General features: G+C 38.7%; 1 protein-coding gene across 2 annotated transcripts in view; it reads right to left on the bottom strand.

The window, feature by feature from the left end:
* Positions 1 to 20236, bottom strand: part of UHRF2 (ubiquitin like with PHD and ring finger domains 2) — a 95591-nt gene that overhangs the window by 45904 nt on the left and 29451 nt on the right. Inside the window, exon 4 of one of the 2 annotated variants that reach the window (XM_007533622.2) lies at positions 12777 to 12995. The exons of the other annotated variant lie outside the window; for it this stretch is intronic. Coding sequence (XP_007533684.1) covers positions 12777 to 12995 — 219 coding nt within the window. The remainder of the gene's footprint in view (positions 1 to 12776; positions 12996 to 20236) is intronic. 2 annotated transcript variants of the gene reach the window in all.

Here is a 20236-nt window from a genome sequence, read left to right as displayed (position 1 = left end):
AAATTTAAGACTAGAAATGATAAGATTTCTGGAAGGAATTTTATCAGATTGAATAATATACTGATAATATTCAACCATTTTGAATCTACAAAAAGTTTCAAATGGTTCAACTAATAAAAACATGAAAAAAAAAAAAAAAGCCTTAGTGGAAAGAAATCATGTTTATGCAATACTAAATGAATTCCCAGTGTTTTTAATATGACAATCACCACAATGACCAGGAAATTCCAATGAAACTACACAAAGCTAAGAATAGGATGCTTGAAGAACAATGCAGAAAGACCTTTTCATTCATATTATGAAAGTGTAGAACTGATGTAAGGATACACAAACAGATTAATGGTACAGAATAGAGCAACCATGAGGATGCATCAAATGTAAAAATACTTGACAAGATGTGATATTGAAGAACAAAGAAAAAGAGGATTTTTCAATAAATTATGTAAAAAATGCCATAATCTATATTTACCAAGATAAATCAAATCCTTACCTCACAATATATAAACCTACCCCACCCAAATGTACTAAAGACCTAAAGAAAAGCAAAACACAAATTTTGCATAGGCAATAAAGGAGAATACATAGTATGGAAAAGTTCAGACCAACCACCAAGTTTCATTAAGATAGCATTAACATATAAGAATGTAGTTTGTGGGCCAGGTGATGGCACAGTGGGATCTCAGCCCCCACATCTATGGACATCTAAATTTTAATAAGGGGACCCAAACTATTAAACTGACAAACAGCTATTAAACAACAAATGGTGTTGGGAAAAGAAAAGATCCGAAAAGGCCAAAAGACATGAAAAAATGCTCCAAGTCACTGATTGTCAGAGAAATGCAAATTAAGACAACAATGAGATACCACTTCATTCCTGTGAGAATGTCATACATGAGAAACTATAGCAACAACAAATACTGGAGGTTGTGGATACAAAGGAACCCTACTGCACTGCTGCTAGGAATGTACACTGGTCCAACCCCTGGAAAATAGTTTGGAGAACTCTCAGGAGGCTAGAAGTGGATCTTCCAATTATCCTGCAATTCCTCTCCTGGGGATATATCCTCAGTAAAGAAACACACCTATCCGAAAAGATCTATGTTTATAGCAGCACAAGCTATAGTAGCCAAAACCTGGAAGGAACCCAGGTGTTCAACTAAATGAAAGGCTGAGAAAAGTTGTGGTATATGTACACAATTGAATACCACTCAGCTATTAAAAATGCTGAATTCACCTTCTTCACCTCATCATGGGTAGAGCTTAGGGAATCACATTAAGTGAGATAAGCAAGAAAGAGAAGGATCAGTATGGGATGATCCCATTCATAGACAGAAGTTGAAAAATAAGAACACGTGGTCCGGGAGGTGGCGCAGTGGATAAAGCAGCAGACTCTCAAGCATGAGGTCCTGAGTTCAATCCCCGGCAGCACACGTACCAGAGTGATGTCTGGCTCTTTCTCTCTCCTCCTGTTTCTCATTAATAAATAAATAAAACTTTAAAAAAAATAAGAAGAACAGAAGGGAAAACACAAAGCAGAACTTGGACTGGGTTTGGTATATTGCACCAAAATAAAGGACTTTGGGGAGGGGTGAGGAGTATTCAGGTCCTGAAACATGGTGATGGAGAATAAAGGGGGAGGGGGTCAGAGTGTTATGTGGAAAACTGAGAAATGTTATGCATGTGCCAACTACTGTATTTACTGTTGAATATAAACAATCCCCTCCCCAATAAAAAGTATTAAAAAAAAGTATTAGACTCTTAAGCATGAGGTCCAAAGTTCAATCTTCAGCAGAGCATATACTAGAATGACATTCGATTCACTCTCTCTATCTCACTAATAAAAGATTTTTAGGGGAGTCGGGCTGTAGTGCAGCAGGTTAAGCACAGGTGGCGCAAAGCACAAGGACCGGCATAAGGATCCCGGTTCGAACCCCGGCTCCCCACCTGCAGGGGAGTTGCTCCACAGGCGGTGAAGCAGGTCTGCAGGTGTCTATCTTTCTCTCCTCCTTTCTGTCTTCCCCTCCTCTCTCCATTTCTCTCTGTCATATCCAACAACGACGACAACAACAATAATAACTACAACAATAAAACAACAAGGGCACCAAAAGGGAATAAATAAAATAAAATATTAAAAAAAAAGATTTTTAAAAGAATGTATGTCTTTAAGGTGTAAAATGTAATGATACATGTATATAGATAGCCAAGTGACTACCACAGTAAGTTTACCTAAAAACTTTTACCTCAGTCATTTCTTTCTTGTGATAAGAATGTTTAAGACCTACACTTTGAGATTTTTTAAAAAATACAGTATTATAAACTATAATCATGACAGTCTATATTACATCTTAAGAACTTATGTATCTTACAACTACATCTCCATCATTTCTCCTCCCCCCACCACAAAGTCTTATACAGTTTCTTAAGCAAGACATAAAAATGTAAATATAGGGGCAGGCATAGAACACTTAGTTGAGTGCACGTCACCATGTGCAATGACCCCGATTCAAGCCCTTGATTCCCACTTGCACTGGGGATGCTACATGAGCAGTGAAACAGAGTTGCAGGTTTCTCTCTCTCCCCTACCCTTCTATCTTCCCTTGCTCTCTCAATTTTTCTATGTCCTAGAAAGGAGAAGGAGGAGAGAAGGAAGAGGAGGAAGATAAGAAAGGAAAAGGAAAAAATGGCCACTGAGAATGGAGGTTTGTTGTACAGGCACCAAGCCACAACAATAAACTTAAAAAAAAAAAGTGAGTGGGATCATCTCATACTCGTCTTTGTCATTCTGACCTATTTCACTTAACATAATTCCTTCTGGCTCCATCCAAGATGGGTTCATTGTTTTTAATAGTTGTGTAGTATTCTATCATGTATATATACCACAGCTTTCTCAACCATTCATCTGTTGTTGGGCATCTGGTTTGCTTTCATGTTTTAGCTATTGCATATTGTGCTGCTATGAACATAGGTGCACATATTTATCTTTTTGGTTGGGTGTTATGGAGTCCTTAGGATATATCCCTACGAGAGGAATTACTGGGTCATATGGAAGGTTCATTTCTAGCCTTGTGAGAATTCTCCAGACTGCTCTCCACAGAGGTTGGACCAATTTACATTACCACCAGCAGTGCAGGAGGGTTCCTTTGTCCCCACAACCTCTCCAGCATTTGTTGCTGTCATTTTTTATGTATGACATTCTCAAAGGGGTGAGGTGGTATGTCATTGCTGTCTTAATATGCATTTCTCTGACAATGAGTGACTTGGAGCAATTTTTCATGTCTGTTGGCCCTTTGGATCTCTGTAGTGAATATTCTGTTCAAATCCTCTGCCCATTTCTAGATGGGGTCATTGGGCTTTTGTTTGGAACCTCTAGGGTTGGGCTCACTTTCTTGCATGCTTCTCTCAATTCATATCAACTGATAATGCATCTGCTGATCCCATCCTAATCAATGCAGCCAGTACCACTTCGGCATGCTTCATTTCAGACTGTGTACAGAGTCGTCAGGCATGGAATGTCAACCCTTCAGCTTCATTACTCTAGTGATACCTTTCCTAGCTCATAGGACTCCTTAATTCCATTTTGGGTGGCATATTTTTTTTAAAATTTTTTATTTATATAAAAAAAAAAAAACATTGACTAAACCATAGGATAAGAGGGGTACAACTTCACATAATTCCCACCACCAGAACTCCATATCCCATCCCCTCCCCTAATAGTTTTCCTATTCTTTAACCCTCTGGGAGTATGGACCCAAGGTCATTGTGGGATGCAGAAGGTAGAAGGTCTGGCTTCAGTAATTGCTTCCCTGCTGAACATGGGCATTGACAGGTAGATCCATACTCCCAGCCTGCCTCTTGCTTTCCTTAGTAGGGTGGGGCTCTGGGGCAGGTTGTCTGTCCAGGGAAGTCTGGTTGGCATCATGCTAGCATCTGGAACCTGATGGCTGAAAAGAGAGTTAACATACAAAGCCAAAGAAATTGTTGACCAATCATGGACCTAAAGGCTGGAATAGTGCAGATGAAGAGTTGGGGGGGGGGGGGATGTCTCTTTTGTAGATAGCTAGTAGGCATATTTTAGTTATATTCCAAAGGGCCTGTGGCTGTACTAGTTTTATTTTTTTCTTTTCCCCCTGAGCCTGAAATCTGATATGCAGGTGGATCCTAATTATTGTCTGTGGAGATGATGTCATGGCTAGAAAAAGGACCAGAAAGCTGGATCAGGGAAGAGAGTACCTCCCAAATATGGGAAAGGTATATAAATTTTTTTTTTTTTAAATATTTTATTTTATTTATTTATTCCCTTTTGTTGCCCTTGTTGTTTTATTGTTGTAGTTATTGTTGTTGTTGTCGTCGTTGTTGGATAGGACAGAGAGAAATGGAGAGAGGAGGGGAAGACAGAGAGGAGGAGAGAGAGAGACACCTGCACACCTGCTTCACCGCCTGTGAAGTGACCCCCTGCAGGTGGGGAGCCGGGTTCGAACCGGGATCCTTATGCCGGTCCTTGTGCTTAGCGCCACCTGCGCTTAACCCGCTGCGCTACAGCCCGACTCCCTTGGGAAAGGTATATAAATTTTGTTGATTATAAACCCCATTGACTTGATGTGATCTGGGGCCCATATTCAGTTTAGGAGCCTATGTGACCTCTGCATCCCTGTAGATCTGAGCTCACATTCTGTGGTCATGAGTAGGAACATTCCAAGCTGCCACAATATCAGGACCTCTCTTCCTCAGGTATAGCATAGAGTATGTTGTCCACCCTCCATTCGGAGGATGGAACATTCTCTACCATTTTTAAAAAATATTTTATTTATTTATTCATGAGAAAGATAGGAGGAGAAAGAACCAGATATAACTCTGGTACATGTGCTGCTGGGGATTGAACTCAGGACCTCATGCTTGAGAGTCCAATGCTTTATCCACTGCGCCACCTCAGAGAGAGATCTCTACCATTTTTGATTCAAGTTGAGGGCAAGGTCCTATGGGAGCCCATAAAGGGGTCGTGTTGTTCCTGATAGGAATGACTGGTAACAATGGAGAGAGGGATTTATTTGAGGTCTAGGCCCATCATGTTTGTTTGGGAAACTCAGGACTCCCTGATTAGGGCCCCAGCTGATGGGGTGGGGGTGGCACATTTCTTAACGAAACCTCAAAACCTAGATATAGACCAGGACCCATAAGATAGGGCATATGCACATGTATCCATAAGTTAGGGGAAAATATATACCTTAAAGCAAAAATGCACAACAGCTTGCCGTGAGTCCATAAATGCAGCAAGCAAATAGAAATACATAAAAAGATACCTTAAAGTATCTAATAAAACAGTTTCTACTTAGATCTAGATACCCTCCTCACCTACCTTCTATTACATGTCCCTCAATCACTCCAAAGCTAACCTTGTCAGACAAAGTAAGGACTACAAAAGCTGAATAAGGGAAAGAGGCTGGCATACTTTTATTCTTCTTCTTCTAGCGTTTGCCCTTCTTCCGTAGCCAGTCAACAGCGTCAGGTTGAGCCTGATGTAAAGTTTCGAGACCTCCTTTGAATCTGGAGAGGTGGCAGTCGTTGACTATGTGGGTCATAGTCTGTCTGTAGCCGCAGGGGCAGTTCAGGTCGTGACTCTTTAGTCACTACCAGGCCACCCCATCACTTGGGGCCCTAGTCAGGGAGTCCTGGGATTCCACACAGAAATGATGAGCCTAGACCTCTAACAGATCCCTCTCTTGTCACTGGTCATCTCAATCAGGAACATAGTGGACCCCATTGTGAGCCTCCGTAGGACCTTGCCCTCAATGTGGACAACAATGGTAGGGAATGTTCCATTCTCCAAAGGGAGGTTGGACAACATACTCTACCTACTACCCGAAGATGATGGGTCATTAGTGCAGCCTGGAATGTTCCTAGCCATGACCATAGAACACGAGCTCAGACCTACAGGGATGCAGAGGTTACATAGCCTCCTGTGCTGTCTATGGGCCTCAGACCAAATCGATGGGGTTTACAGTTAACAGTATTTATATACTTTTCCCATATTTGGGAGCTACTCTCTTCCCTGAACCAGCTTTCTAGTCCTTTTTCCAACTATGACAACATCTCCCCAGACAGTAACCTTTGGTCCACCTACATATTAGATGTCAGGCACAGGCAAAAACTAGTAAAGTCATGGACCTCTTGGAATATACCTAAAATAGACCTACTAGCTTTTTCTAAAATGGAGACCCCAAATCTTCATGTGCAATATTATTTCCTTTAGGTTCATGATCAGTCAACAATTTTTTTCTGCATTATATCTTAACTCTTTTTCAGTCAATAGTTTTCAGATGTTACCATGATGATGCTAACCTGGCTTCCCTGGGCAGACCTGTCCTGGTGCCTCACCTCCCAGATCCTTGCCCCACTAGGGAAAGAGAAAGACAGGTTGGTAGTATGGATCAACCTGCAAACACCTGTTGTTTTCGATGGGTTATGTTGTTTTCACCGGGCTGGCTTCACGGGCGGGTAACAGATGACCAGGGACTCATGTCTGGGTTGTACGCAGTATCTCTTTATTCATGCAGGACGCAGCACAATCTAAGACGAGCTAAGCTAAATTTAAGGTACAGTACTCTAAAACTCATAATGCTGTCTTTATATATACTTCCCAAGTAGGGTGGAAACAGGGTGTGACATAGAGAGGGTGGAGAGAAAAGTGACTGGTGACAATCAGAGTGTGACAAGGAGAGGATCAGGGTGTGACAAGGAGGGGGGGTGGAGCAAAAACATATCATGAAACAGTGGGGATTGAACCAATGCCCTGGAGGGAGGTGCTTGTTAACAGCGGTTATATAAATAGAATGAAGTGGTTATGTAAATAGAATAGTGTTAAGCAGGGGGGATTTAAACCAAATGAAACAGAAGGGGTCTCATGCATACCAACAATTCTCCCTTTCTTTTTAACTAATGGCCATTGTGGGGTGAACAGAAACGTATATCGTACAGGCGTTTTCAAAAGAACTGGCATAAGACATGGAAAACAAAATAGGCGAACAGAAATAACCAGCGTGATGCCAAGTGGAGCTTTTCTTGCCTCAAAGGGCAAGGCCTAGCAGGCGAAAGGGCATTTCTTGTCTCTGGGAATGCTTTATGCCTCTGGGGGCATCTCTTGCCTCAAAGGGCATTTTTTGTCTCTGGGAATGCTTCATGCCTCTGGGGGCATCTCTTGCCTCAAAGGGAGTTTCCTGCCTCTGTGGGCATCTCTTGTCTCTTGGGGCGCTTCATGCCTCTGTGGGCATAACCTAATAAGGAGGGGGAGTTTTTTGCCTCTGGGACAGAGCCTGCAGGCAAGGGGACATGGTCTATAAAGTCTCAAGGCAATTGGCTGAAGTTAGTCTTTGAGAAACACAGCTGTGTGTACCAGTAAGTCCGATGGAGGTGTCAGTCTAAAGTAGCTGACCACAGAAGAAAATGCCGGAGGATGAAACGCTGCACGTCTGTCTCGATGGGGAATGTTGGCCACCAGAATTCTGCTTTTCTGTAGAGAGTGAGCTTTCGAGTCTGTGAATCTGTTTTTTCAGGTCGTGCCAGGTCACATCATTGGTTTCCGGGGGCGATGTCAGAGAACAGGGGTCTAAATAGATTTCCGGGAATTCCATTTGAGTAGATGTTTTTTCATGTGAAGACTTGACAGCTGAAATTCACTTACTTGTCAAACAAAACTTGTAGCAGATTAGAAGTTTACTATAATTGATAACTCCATTATAATTGGAAGTCCTTTCTAGTATCATTTCAAGGTTGTTAAAACAGTTTAAACTCAATAAAATGTGGAAAGGTAAACAGAAGAACCACGGTTAAAAGCCTTAGGCATGAGAATAATTAACATAATCCTTGCACTATCTGCCCCACCCATAACTCATACAGTTTTCAGGATTAAACGTTTCAGATTCATGTCAAGACGTAAAAGAGAAATCATAGGAGGGAAAAAACAATTTTTGAATTGTTTCTGGATGTCTCTAGAAATCATGGCTGCATCCAGCATTTTTTTTAAGTCAAATGTCAAACAAAAATTCAGTCATTTAAATCATTCTCTTATGAAACGCAACTTGAACCAGATTATCAAGATCTCACCATGTAGGATTAAGAATCCCCGGAGGGCGACCTAGTTCAAAAAGGTCCTCGAAATTCCATTTAGGGTGTTTCTGACTGTTCCTGCTGGATTGCTTCAGGCACCCATTTTTATTTAAAAGCGTCTTCCCATCGAAGAAAGAATCCAATCAGGAGAGTAGAACTAACCACGTGTCTCCATACTTGGGAACTGCCAGCGTACTTGAGAATGCTCCTCAAACTAGAGTAGTCCTTCTCCACGGGAAACATTCGAGAAGAAGTCCAGAAAGTCCCAGGGGAAATCCCCATGTATATACCAAGGTCTACGATCACGGTCATAAAGAACCAAATTGTGGCCCGGAGCAAAATGTAGTCCTTTTCCTCAGGAAACATGGGAGAGGGAATCCAGAAAGTCCAAGGAGAAATCTCCGTGCATCTCCCAAGCTCTATGATCTCGGTCATAAGAAACCAAAGTTCCCGGTCAGGGAAACAAAGTTTGGCCCAGAGCGAAATGTTCCAGAGACAGAGTAACTGTCTCATGATGAAACAGTAGAGGCTTTGGCAAACCTCTTCATAAGTAGAAGAGAAGACCATAGTGCATAGGTAGGCAAAGTCTTCACTTATCTGGGAGTTGCGCAGGTCTGGTCCCACGTTGCACCCATATTCAGTGGGAAAGTAATTACAGAGGCCAGACTTTCCACCTTCTGTACCTCATAATGATACTGGGTCCATGTTCCCAGAGGGATAAAAAAATAGGGAAACTATCAAGGGAGAGTTCTGGGTGTGGCAACTGTGTGGACACGTACCCCTCTTATCCTATATTCTTGTAAATATTTCCATTTTATAAATATAATTTAAAAAAATATATAAAAAGTAAGTGCAAGAAAAAATGTAAACTAAACTATTTAAATTGAAGAACATTAATCAAACATTAGGAGTAAAGTCAAGCTACAGAACTGGGAAATCTATTATCTATTATAGAAACTCTAGAATTAAAATTCCTTTAAAGTATGACAGACTGGTCAGTTAATAACAAAATACCAATGTTTGAATCAAGGTCCTCACAAAAGATAATCAAGTTGCTAATAATCATGAAAAAATGTTCTCAATCTCATTAGTAGTTAGGGACAGGCAGATACGACATGATAACACATGAAGTCAGAGCCACATGATAAACTAACCTGTACACCCAGTTTTCAAAGACACTGAGTCTGACAAAATGACATGTGTAAGTGTAATCTGGTTCAATTATTCTCTGAAGAAGAGATACACATGGCCCACAGACATATGCAGAAAAGTCTTAACTAGCTCGTTATCAGAGAAATGGAGGTTAAAACCACTTGGGGGGGGGGGGAAGGTAAATAGTGTAATGGTTATACAGAGACTCATGTCTGAGGCTCCAAAGTCCCAGGTTCAATCCCCTGCACCACTATAAGCCAGAGATGAGCAGTGCTATGAAAAAAAAAAACACCACCACATTGAAATTCCATCTCACACCTGTGAAGTTCCCTCAATAAAACAAAGGAAGATAAGTGTTAGAAAGGACATGGAGAGAGAGGAACTCTACTACATTGCTGGTGGAAATGTAAAGTGGTACAACTACTCTGGAGAACAGTATGGAGAATCCTTAAATACAAATGGAAATGCCATATTATCCAGCAATTCCACTGCTAAGCATATACTCATAAGATATAACAACACTGTTTTGAAGGAATATATGTACCTCCATGTGAATAGCAATTTTATTCACAATGGCAAAAACCTGGAAACAACCAAAATGCCCTTTGACAGGTGACTGGATAAAAAAGTTATGGGACGGGAGTCAGGCGGTAGCGCAGCGGATTAAGCACAGGTGGTGCAAAGCACAAGGACTGGCGTAAGGATCCCAGTTCGAGCCCCCGGCTCCCCACCTGCAGGGGGGTCGCTTCACAGGCGGTAAGGCAGGTCTGCAGGTGTCTGTCTTTCTCTCCCCATCTTCCCCTCCTCTCTCCATTTCTCTCTGTTTTATTCAACAACAATGACATCAATAACAACAACAATAAGAACTACAACAATAAGAAAATAAGGGCAACAAAAGGAAATAAATAAATATAAAAAAAAAGTTATGGGACATATACTCAACAGTGTATTATGCAGCAATAAAAGGGTATGATATTGTGTCCTTTGGATTAAAGTAGTTGGAACTGAAGATTATGCTCAGTGAAGCAAGTAAAGAGGTGAAGGACAACTACAGAACGTTTTCACTTATATGCGGAATATAGAAAACTGAATACAGAAATGTGAAATAAATATCAACCTATGTTCAAGACTATGTGAGAACTATAGTGGTTATCTATGGGGGTGGGGTCAAAGACCTTTAGGGATGGGAGTGGTGAAAAAAAATTATGTAAATATTTAGCCCTAGACACGAAAGGTTTAAGACACAGAGGTTTCACACCCAAACAATTCTACTTCTAGATAGATGCACACTACAGAAACTAATAAGCAACAAGACAGATGAATAGGAATACCATGGCAGCACTGTAAGCCCCACCACACTGTCTATTCACATTATAATACATTTATACTTTCACTTTGATTATGTATCCACCGTTTAGAGGGATAGAATTCTCATCACACCCACAATCTATCTACAGGCTATAGTCACTCCTGTTGACTTTTGTCCTTCTAACATAATATAATCTTAAAATGAAAGAATACTTTATAGGAAAGTGTATTTTAGTGTTAGGATAGCTATCACATAAATCAATGTCAAATGTATTTGTCTACCTATAATTTCCACCTACTCTTAGTTCTAGTCCAAAAAGCTGGGGTGCTCTTGAGGGGGGGACAGATACTTTTTCAACAAGATATATATATATAAACACACACACACACACATATATATTAGCTCAATGCTATATGTATTGTTAACACTACCTATTGCTTACACATTCTTTTAAAAACTTTTATACTCAAGTACATTGTAAAGTTCCCTATATAGATGTTTTTTCCTTTTCCTCTTCATGGTTTGTATCCATATTAGAATTCCAATTTAGCTGGCAGCCTGAAATTCAGTTATATTAGTAGTTTGGCAAAAGAAATACAGTTTTGTCTGTACAACTGTTAGAAACCATTTTATAAAATATAAGCTGCTTCTAGCACTTCACAACATCCATTTACTTTATCTTAGGAGTCAGCAAACTTTTTCCATGAATGGTCATGACTAAGTTTACACTGTGGAAGCCTGACAGTCTCAGTTGCAACCACTCAATAATGCTACCAAACTATACAAAAAAAAAAAAAAAGAGAGAGAGAGAGAGTTGTAGATAATACATAAATGATAGGCATTCCTATGTTCCAAAATAAAACTTTAATTTTTAAAAATAAGCAGCTGGTGGGTTAGTTCACCATCTTGTTTTACATTATAACCATAAACAGACAATATATAGGAGCCTGATAAACTTGTCACCTTCATGTTATAATATATCCATATATATGATATGTATTAGATTGTACAGTGTATGTATTTGTGTTCATATGTGTAAATATATACATATATTCCAATTAACTAACAACTGACACAAATATCAGCTTGACTTCCTCCCATACATAAAATAAAACTGTCAGGATTATCCTAGAATCCCTAATACTTAACAGGATATAGTTTTTCATCCTGTGGCTGGGGAGATATTTCAACTGGTAGAACATGAGATTTGCATGCATAATGGCCCAGATTTGATCCCTAGTACTACATGTACCAGCTTAGCATTCTGGCTTGTCTCCTTCCCTTTCTATTGGCTCAAGTGAAACTTACTCAAATTTTAATAAGTAATAAATCTTTAAAAAATTCATTCTAAAGAAAAGAAATTCCCACAGATGCATGAGTAGTTTAAGCATTATAATAAGAAGGTGAAACCAATTTAAATAGCCTTTCTATTGTACATTCGTTGATAGTAATTCAATGAACTCAATTCAGGAGAGTCAGAAAGATGGTAATATTAAAAAAAAATAACAGTCAAACAATGCTTCATACACTAAAGACAAACACCTAACGTAGTTATTTAAAAGTTCATAATGGCACTTGGGGATAACAGCTAATATTTTGCATTAAGAGAAAATTCATTTTTCATTAGGTTAAATTATACAAATTAAGGAAAACTAGTAAGAAAGGACATTTCAGCAGGAAGGGACTGAAAGGGGCATGGATACAAAGTACCATAAGGTGAAAGATGTTTACTTGGTGGTAGGTGAGGTATATTGACACCTATCTGGGAAAATGTTAAACTATAACTGAGACAACTGTCTTGTAAATCAGTATTTCTTCAATAGTTATTTGGTTGGGGGGGGGATAAGGGTGAGAGTGAGTGAGTGAGTGAGTGTGTGTGTGTGTGTGTGTGTGTATAAATTCCAGCTATTCTTGCAATTCCAGAAGACAGGTGAACTCGGCAGACAACCACTGCCAGATTAGCAAGGATTCTTCCATTAAATACTACTATTTCCAAGACGTTCCCAAATAATATCTGTAGCCTTCAAGTTATAATAAGCATTTAAACTTATTAACAAAAATTCTCAGAATTTATTGAAAAGTTCTGCTTTAGCACAGAAATCACTCTATTTCACTGATTATATCTTTTAAAGTAATGACCATGTGTATAATATCTAAAAGTTACATTTTTTTTATTAATTCAGTAGTTAAGTGGTATCAGTGAAGAGAATCTTACCCCAAGAAAATATTCACACGAAGTTCTTTCTTGGTCCTTGAGATTGTCTTCAGTGTAGAAATTTCTGCATCAAACCAAAATCCTCTATCTTTTGGATTTTCTACATTGTAATTAACCATTACCACATCACCAATATTTAGTTCGTTCCATTTCAAATTGGTTCTTGCCCGTGGTCGAAGATCCTTGGCATTTATTTCTACAGTACCACTTTCTGGATATCTAAGAGAAACAAAGAGAAGAATCATAGGACATTGCTTATGGTTATAACCAAAAAGACTAAAACTATATGCAATGTATATAAAACCTTGTTCTTTTTTTTCTTAGATTTTTAAAAAAATATTTATTCTCTTTTGTTGCCTTTGTTTTATTGCTGTAGTTATTACTGTTGTTGATGTCACTGTTGTTGGATAGGACAGAGAAATGAAGGAGGGTAAGACAGAGAGGGGGAAAGATAGACACCTGCAGACCTACTTCACAGCCCATGAAGCAACTCGCCCTGGAGGTGGGGAGCCTAGGCTCAAACTGGGATCCTTATGCTGGTCCTTGCACTTTGCGCCACCTGTGCTTAACCCGCTGTGCTACAACCTGACTCCCAAAACCTAACTTTATTTTTTTAAAATACTTTTTATTTATTTCCTTTTTGTTGCCCTTGTTTTTTATAGTTGTAGTTTCTGTTGTTGTTATTGATGCCATCGTTGTTGGATAGGACAGAGAGAAATGGAGAGAGGAGGGGAAGACAGAGGGGGAAAGAAAGATAAGACACCTGCAGACCTGCTTCACCACCAGTGAAGTGACTCCCCTTCAAGTGGGGAGCCAGGGGCTCAAACGGGGATCCTCACACTGGTCCCTGGGCTTTGTGCCACATGTGCTTAACCTGCTGCTGCTACCGCCTGACTCCCCCAAAACCTTATTTTCATAGTTAATTATCTAGGACAAAAAGTAAAACAAAGTGCAAGATCTTTAAGTAGGATATCTTTTCTGCTGTTTTCTCGCATAGGCTGTTTTCTGTAAGTGTGAGCATGAACTCTCCCCATAAGCAATCTTGGAGATGTGGTTCTCTTTATAGCTTACAATACGGTCAACATTTACTCTACATGTAAGAACCACCATCACATCAGCTTTTAGAGGGCTGAACAAAAACAAATATTTTCTTAACCCAAATTTTAAGAATTACTTTAATTACCTGTTTCTTGGCTTAAGATTAGTTTACTGAATTCAGCTATTGCTTCAAACACAGTAAGAATAATTAGTACATTTTAATAGCTCCCTTATTTATTACATGTAGCCAGCTCATTAGTAAAGCCATGGAAAAAAGGGGAGCATTACTTATATGTATCAGAGTACACACACACACAATTTTATATATCCCACTTTAAATGTCAAAAAGTGAAACCATGTGGAAGAATTCTAGTAGACTCTTGCCTTAAAGTCTGTTTACATAACCATTATGCCCAATTCTTGCACAATCTTTATTTGCATTTCTAAAGCACAGGTTAACATAGAGATAAATCTGACCAGAATCTAAAGCTCTATCAGGTTCCTAAATTTTACGGTGTCAGCATACTAATGACAGTTATTTAACAGTTTGTACTGGCTTCTATAAAATTTAGAGCTGTCACCTCTATGAATTGTGTAGCGGTAAGGGTACTAAGAAATGAGTAATAACTGGTATTCATTCATGTTATGGTAGGTCAAATACTAGTGGTTCTCAAAGTGTGGTCCCCAGAAAAGAACATCATCTGGAAACATGGCAGAAAAGCAAACTCTTAGGTTCCACTTCCAATCTATCACTTCTGGGAATGTTATTCAGCTATCTATTTTCACAGATCTTCTCAATGATTTTAAAGTGCTAGAGAAACACAAAAATAATACTTTAGCCTGACTGTATGACCATGGTAGAGACAAAGGTCAAGGATCATAGCCCTTAACCAACTTATCGATTTGCTCATCACAGAAGTGGGTCTAACGCTGAAAGTAAACTCTAGTTGCTACCACTGATTTTTGCAAACCAAACAAGTGCTATGCAAGCCTAAGATCTTAACAGTATATATAATTCATTGGGAATAAATGAATACCAATTCAGGGTAGATCTTTAGTCAATAACACATTTTAATACATCTCAAAAAAAAAAAACTAAGCAATCCAAATTTTGCTTGAACAGTTAGTTACATGATCAGGGTCATTTATAATCTTATGTAGACTTTGTTTACCAGAGCACTGCTCAGCTCTGGCTCATGGTGGTGCTGGACTAAACCTGAGACTTTGGAGCCTCAGGCATGAGAATCTCTTTGCATAACCATTATGCTACCCACCCTTGCCCAAGATATACTTTATTTCACATAACCTTGAGACAGAAAAGAAAATGTACATGGTATTGCACCAAAGCAAAGAACTCGGGGGACTGGAAGGAGGGCTTTCAGGTCCTGGTGCATATAGCAGAGGACCTAGGCTGGGGATGAATGTTTTGCAGGAAATTGAGAAATTTTACAGATACATTAACTAACCACTGTGTTTACTGTAAACCATAATCCCAATAAAAATGTATATGATGTTAGATCCAAGATAAGCTTCAGAAGTTATTTTATGACTAAGTTTCACAGAGAAACCTTAATATCCTATGAAAGATCTCATACTTGACAGGCTAGATGCACTTGTGCCTTCTCTTTTAAGTAAAAACGTGGATGTATTTCCTTCTATTTATATGACAAAGTTTTAAATGCTTTATTTTCCTAATGTCTATTCAAAAAAAATTTTTTTTTTCCTGGTCAATCCTGATCAAATTCCCATTGAAGCTTCTGGCTAGTATATCCTTGAGGAACTCACTAATAAACTTCTTTCATGCATAGTGTATCTAATGGTAACTAGTTATACCTCATGTGGTCGTTTTCAGAACTGAAATGAGAAGACTTGGAAAGTGCTTAAACAGCACATGATGGGGCAAGTAAATGTTAGTTGTCAATAATGTCATCATCACAAAAGTAATCCTAAAGAAAAAAAAACCTGACAAAGTCATATCTACAGTTTTATGCTTCTCCCATTTCATATCCCATTGGTGTTTATATGCCCATGTTGTTTCACATTAGTTTGATAAAAAACAAATAAAGAACACATAAGCAACCCCCCCAATTTGTGAAATAAGCTAAACTAGACCTTCCAGGATTTTTATAATTCTAAAGTTAATAGAAGTTTCCTTCCCCAATAGTCTGAATGCCACACAGAATATAAAACTATTCTTTTAGATGAGATTCTTTTCTCTGCTACAAGGTAAAAATTATATATTCTAGCATGATACTATCACATATTTCTGTAGGATTAATACAGTGAAAAGCAATGAGCTGAATAAAAATGAGTGTTTATAATCCACTAATTGATATTAGTACTTTAAAAATCTTGCCAGCCAAGCTTTGGAGAATGGTAGGAAACCTGATTATTCCGAATGCTAAAAAAGTCTCAGAATCAAGTTTAAAAAAAAAAAAAAAATTATTTATACCCTTTTGTTGCCCTTGTTGTTTTATTGTTATAGTTATTATTGTTATTGATGTCGTTGTTGGATAGGACAGAAAGAAATGAAGAGAGGAGGGGAAGGCAGAGAGGGGGAGAGAAAGACAGACACCTGAAGACCTGCTTCACTGCTTGTGAAGAGACTCCCCTGCAGGTGGGGAGCCGGGGGCTCGAACCACTATCCTTATGCTGGTCCTTGCACTTTGCCCTTAACCAGCCGTGCTACTGCCCAACTCCCAGAATCAATAGTTTAACCTAGCCTTCACAGATGAAATTCTAAGAGTAACATGTTCCAACAACAAATTATGGCAAAACGTGAAATATTATCAATGGCCTGTCGTCAAGAATTCTCACACTCAAATTTTTATTTCACATACTCAATGCCTAGCACAAACCAAAGTTCCAGACTCTCAGAAGGTGTTAAGCATAGTCCATATTATTTGCACAAACCATTCCAGTGAGACAGTACCTGTTTTTGTTGTTGTTGTTGTTGTTGTTTTTTAAATCAAGGAATGATAAAAGCTAAATTCCCAAAGTACCAGAGTAGGGTCAAAAGCACATTAATAGCATTGAATAGCATTCTCAGATCTGATAAACATTTTTTTTCACACTTTAAAAAGAATTATTTTTATCTCTTTTGTCAGTTGACTGCTTAAGAAGTGTTTTTCAAGATGAAAGTGAAGCTATGAAAGATAGGGAGAAAGGACTAGTTATCAAAGTCCTTATGCCAGATTCTAGTCTGTCATGAAAGAAGGTGAGTTGGACAAGAAAAGCAAGTCCTGATAAGCCAGAGCTGAGCAGTGGCCTGGTGTTTCTCTCTGTCTCTCTCTGTCAAAAATACAGTATTAAAAAAAAAAAGGAAAGAAAAGAAAAGCAAGTCCTGGTAATCCTATGATGAGACCTGGTATAGAGACTGACTAGGAGAGTCTACACTAGGCAGATTTAAAATGCCAGTCCCCAGGAACGCAGAGGTTACATAGGCTCCTAAACCTAAACCGATGGGGTCTATAGTCAGCAATATTTATACACCTTTTCTGTATTTGGGAGCTACTCTCTTCCATGATCCTGCTTTCTAGCTGTTTTTCCAGCAATGACACCATCTCCCCAGACAATAACATGGGTCCACCTGCATCTCAGAGGTCAGGCTCAGGAAAAAAACTAGTATAGTCCTTTGGAACATAAGTGAAATAGGCCTAGTAGCTATCTTCAAAATGGAGACCCCAAATCTTCATCTGCAATATTCCAGACTTTAGGTTCATGATTTGTCAACAATCTGTTTGGCTTTATATATTAACTCTATTTTTAGCCACCAGGTTCCAGATGCTGGCATGATGCCAACCAGACTTCCCTGGACAGATGACCCCACCAATATGTCCTAAAGCCCTGCTTCCCCAGAGCCCTTCAGGCTGGGAGTATGGATCAACCTGCAAATGCCCTGTTCAGTAGGGAAGCAATTACAGAAGCCAGACCTTCTACTTTCTGCACCCCATAATGTCCATGGGTCCATACTACCAGAGGGTTAAAAAAACAGAGACAGGCTAGGAGTATGGATCGACATATCAACACCCATGTTTAGCGGGGAAGCAATTACAGAAGCCAGACCTTCTACCTTCTGCATCCCACAGTGACCTTGGGTCCATATTCCCAGAGAGTTAAAAAATAGGAAAACTATCAGGGAAGGGGTTGGGATACGGAGTTCTGGTGGTGGGAATTATGTGGTGTTGTACCCCTCTTATCCTATGGTTTCTGTCAGTGTTTCCTTTTATAAATATATATTTTTTTAATTCTAAAGAATAAAAATAAAATGCCAGTCCCTAAAACTCCTGCCACAACCAGTCACTGCTGAAGTACACAAGGAAATTGTAGTCTTGTCCTAACACTGGCAGATCTCAAAGCTAAAAGCTCATCAAATAATATAATCATTCTCTGCAGCTGAGAAGCAAGTTCTTTCTAGGTGGAAAGCAATCAATCTTCTGTTAAAACTGTACATCCTTGACTTCTGATCAGATACAATACTTTATAGAGCCTTAACTGCTTTTATTTTCCTCCTTTTTTGACTGTCAATTTATACCTGTAATTTTAAATTATATTTATATATTGCTTTTAAACTATCTCTCCTTCATTTTCATCCATCTTCCTCTTGTATTGCTAATACAAGGCACTGCTATATATAAGTAAATACTCACACTTAACACACTTCACAGATGAGGAACAGATGTTATCAGAACAGAAATAAGGATGAGACATATGATTCAAGTTCTTAACATCCAACTTGGATTTCATACTTTTCAAAGGACTGGCAAACTTCTTGCTCTTCAGCATATTTAAACAATGTTGTCTGTAAAATTTTCACAAAATTTTCATTTGATAACTAAAAAGTATTCACAATTAAATAATGAAATATGTTTAATTAGATATCCTTTCTTCTACATCTTTGCTTTCTGCTTGACATATTTGATTGCTATTTAGTTTTCTATGTATCTACCATATTATCTATTGTCAGTTGTGAGACTCTCCAATGTTCATTACTTCAGATAATCTACCAACATTTTAGGTCTCTGTCCTATCCTGGAAAGCTTACTCAGCAGGCCTAGATCAGTTTCACAGCTGTCATGCTGGGATATTCAATTACTTTCTGTGCTGAATCCTATGTCATTTTCTAGGCTTTTTTTTTTTTAAAGCCTTGATAGGGTGGGAGTGGTTACAATGCTCATACATACAAATTAACCATTTTATTCTCAGTTATATTCCATATGCCTACCTACAAAGTACTTAAGGAGTCCAAGGCCTGAGCTTTTGAAAAGTTCTTCAATGTAATGTACTTGCTTGCTTGCTGGCTTCTCATCCTCACGTTTCAGGTTTTTCTGGACAGTAGTTAGGTATAATGCACCCATTAAAATGTAACCTTTTTTGTGTCTTTTACATCTACCTCATTTTTAAAATGTATGCATGTAATATTACTGTTATTATTATTATTATTATTATTATTAGTTTTTGTTATCACCAGGGCTTTACTGCTCTGGAATTACTTTTTATCAGAGAGAGAGGCACTGAGAGTGAGAGAGACCACAGCACTGAAACTTTCTCCACTGTGGTAAGGGCTGGACTCAAAGCTGGGTCATACACATGGCAAAACAGTGCACTATATGAATATTTTATAGATATTTTGCTGGCCCATATTAATTCTTTTATTATCTTCTAGGAGAATATAAATAATGGAAACAAACAAGCATCTTAATTTGCCATGTTTAACTGGGAGCAATTATTTGCCTTTATTTTTCTACTATTTATTATAACCTCCTATACCCTAGCAATATTATTTTCAGGGAAACCCATATTATGTTCAGTATCCTGTTCTTCTCTAATGTGTACAACCCTCAGAACTCTAGATATTTTAAAAGCAAAATGTTTGGGAGTCGGGCTGTAGCGCAGTGGGTTAAGCGCAGGTGGCGCTAAGCACAAGGACCGGCATAAGGATCCCGGTTCGAACCCCGGCTCCCCACCTGCAGGGGAGTCGCTTCACAGGTGGTGAAGCAGGTCTGCAGGTGTCTATCTTTCTCTCTTCCTCTCTGTCTTCCCCTCCTCTCTCCATTTCTCTCTGTCTTATCCAACAACGACAACAATAATAACTACAACAATAAGACAACAAGGGCAACAAAAGGGAATAAATAAATAAAATAAAATATTTAAAAAAAAGATAGAAAAAAAAGCAAAATGTGCCTATTTCTATTAAAACATGTAGACTGTAAAATAGTATTTTTTCGTTGAGAATTAGGCAGCGTTTTCAAACTCTAATGCATCTGGGATATATGCTATCTACAAATGTTTAAAAACATGTAATACATTAAATAGTATCATTAAACATAAAGATTTTAGGTGTTCATCATTAAAAATAAACTACACACCCTCTTAGTTTTGGTTTATGCCCTTCTTTTCTTTTCTGGTAACCATGAATTGGC

This window comes from Erinaceus europaeus, chromosome 10, assembly GCF_950295315.1.
Source record: "Erinaceus europaeus chromosome 10, mEriEur2.1, whole genome shotgun sequence".
NCBI lineage: Eukaryota > Metazoa > Chordata > Mammalia > Eulipotyphla > Erinaceidae > Erinaceus > Erinaceus europaeus.
Note: the sequence above shows the minus strand (reverse complement) of the source record. Positions and strands in the feature narration are given on the sequence as shown.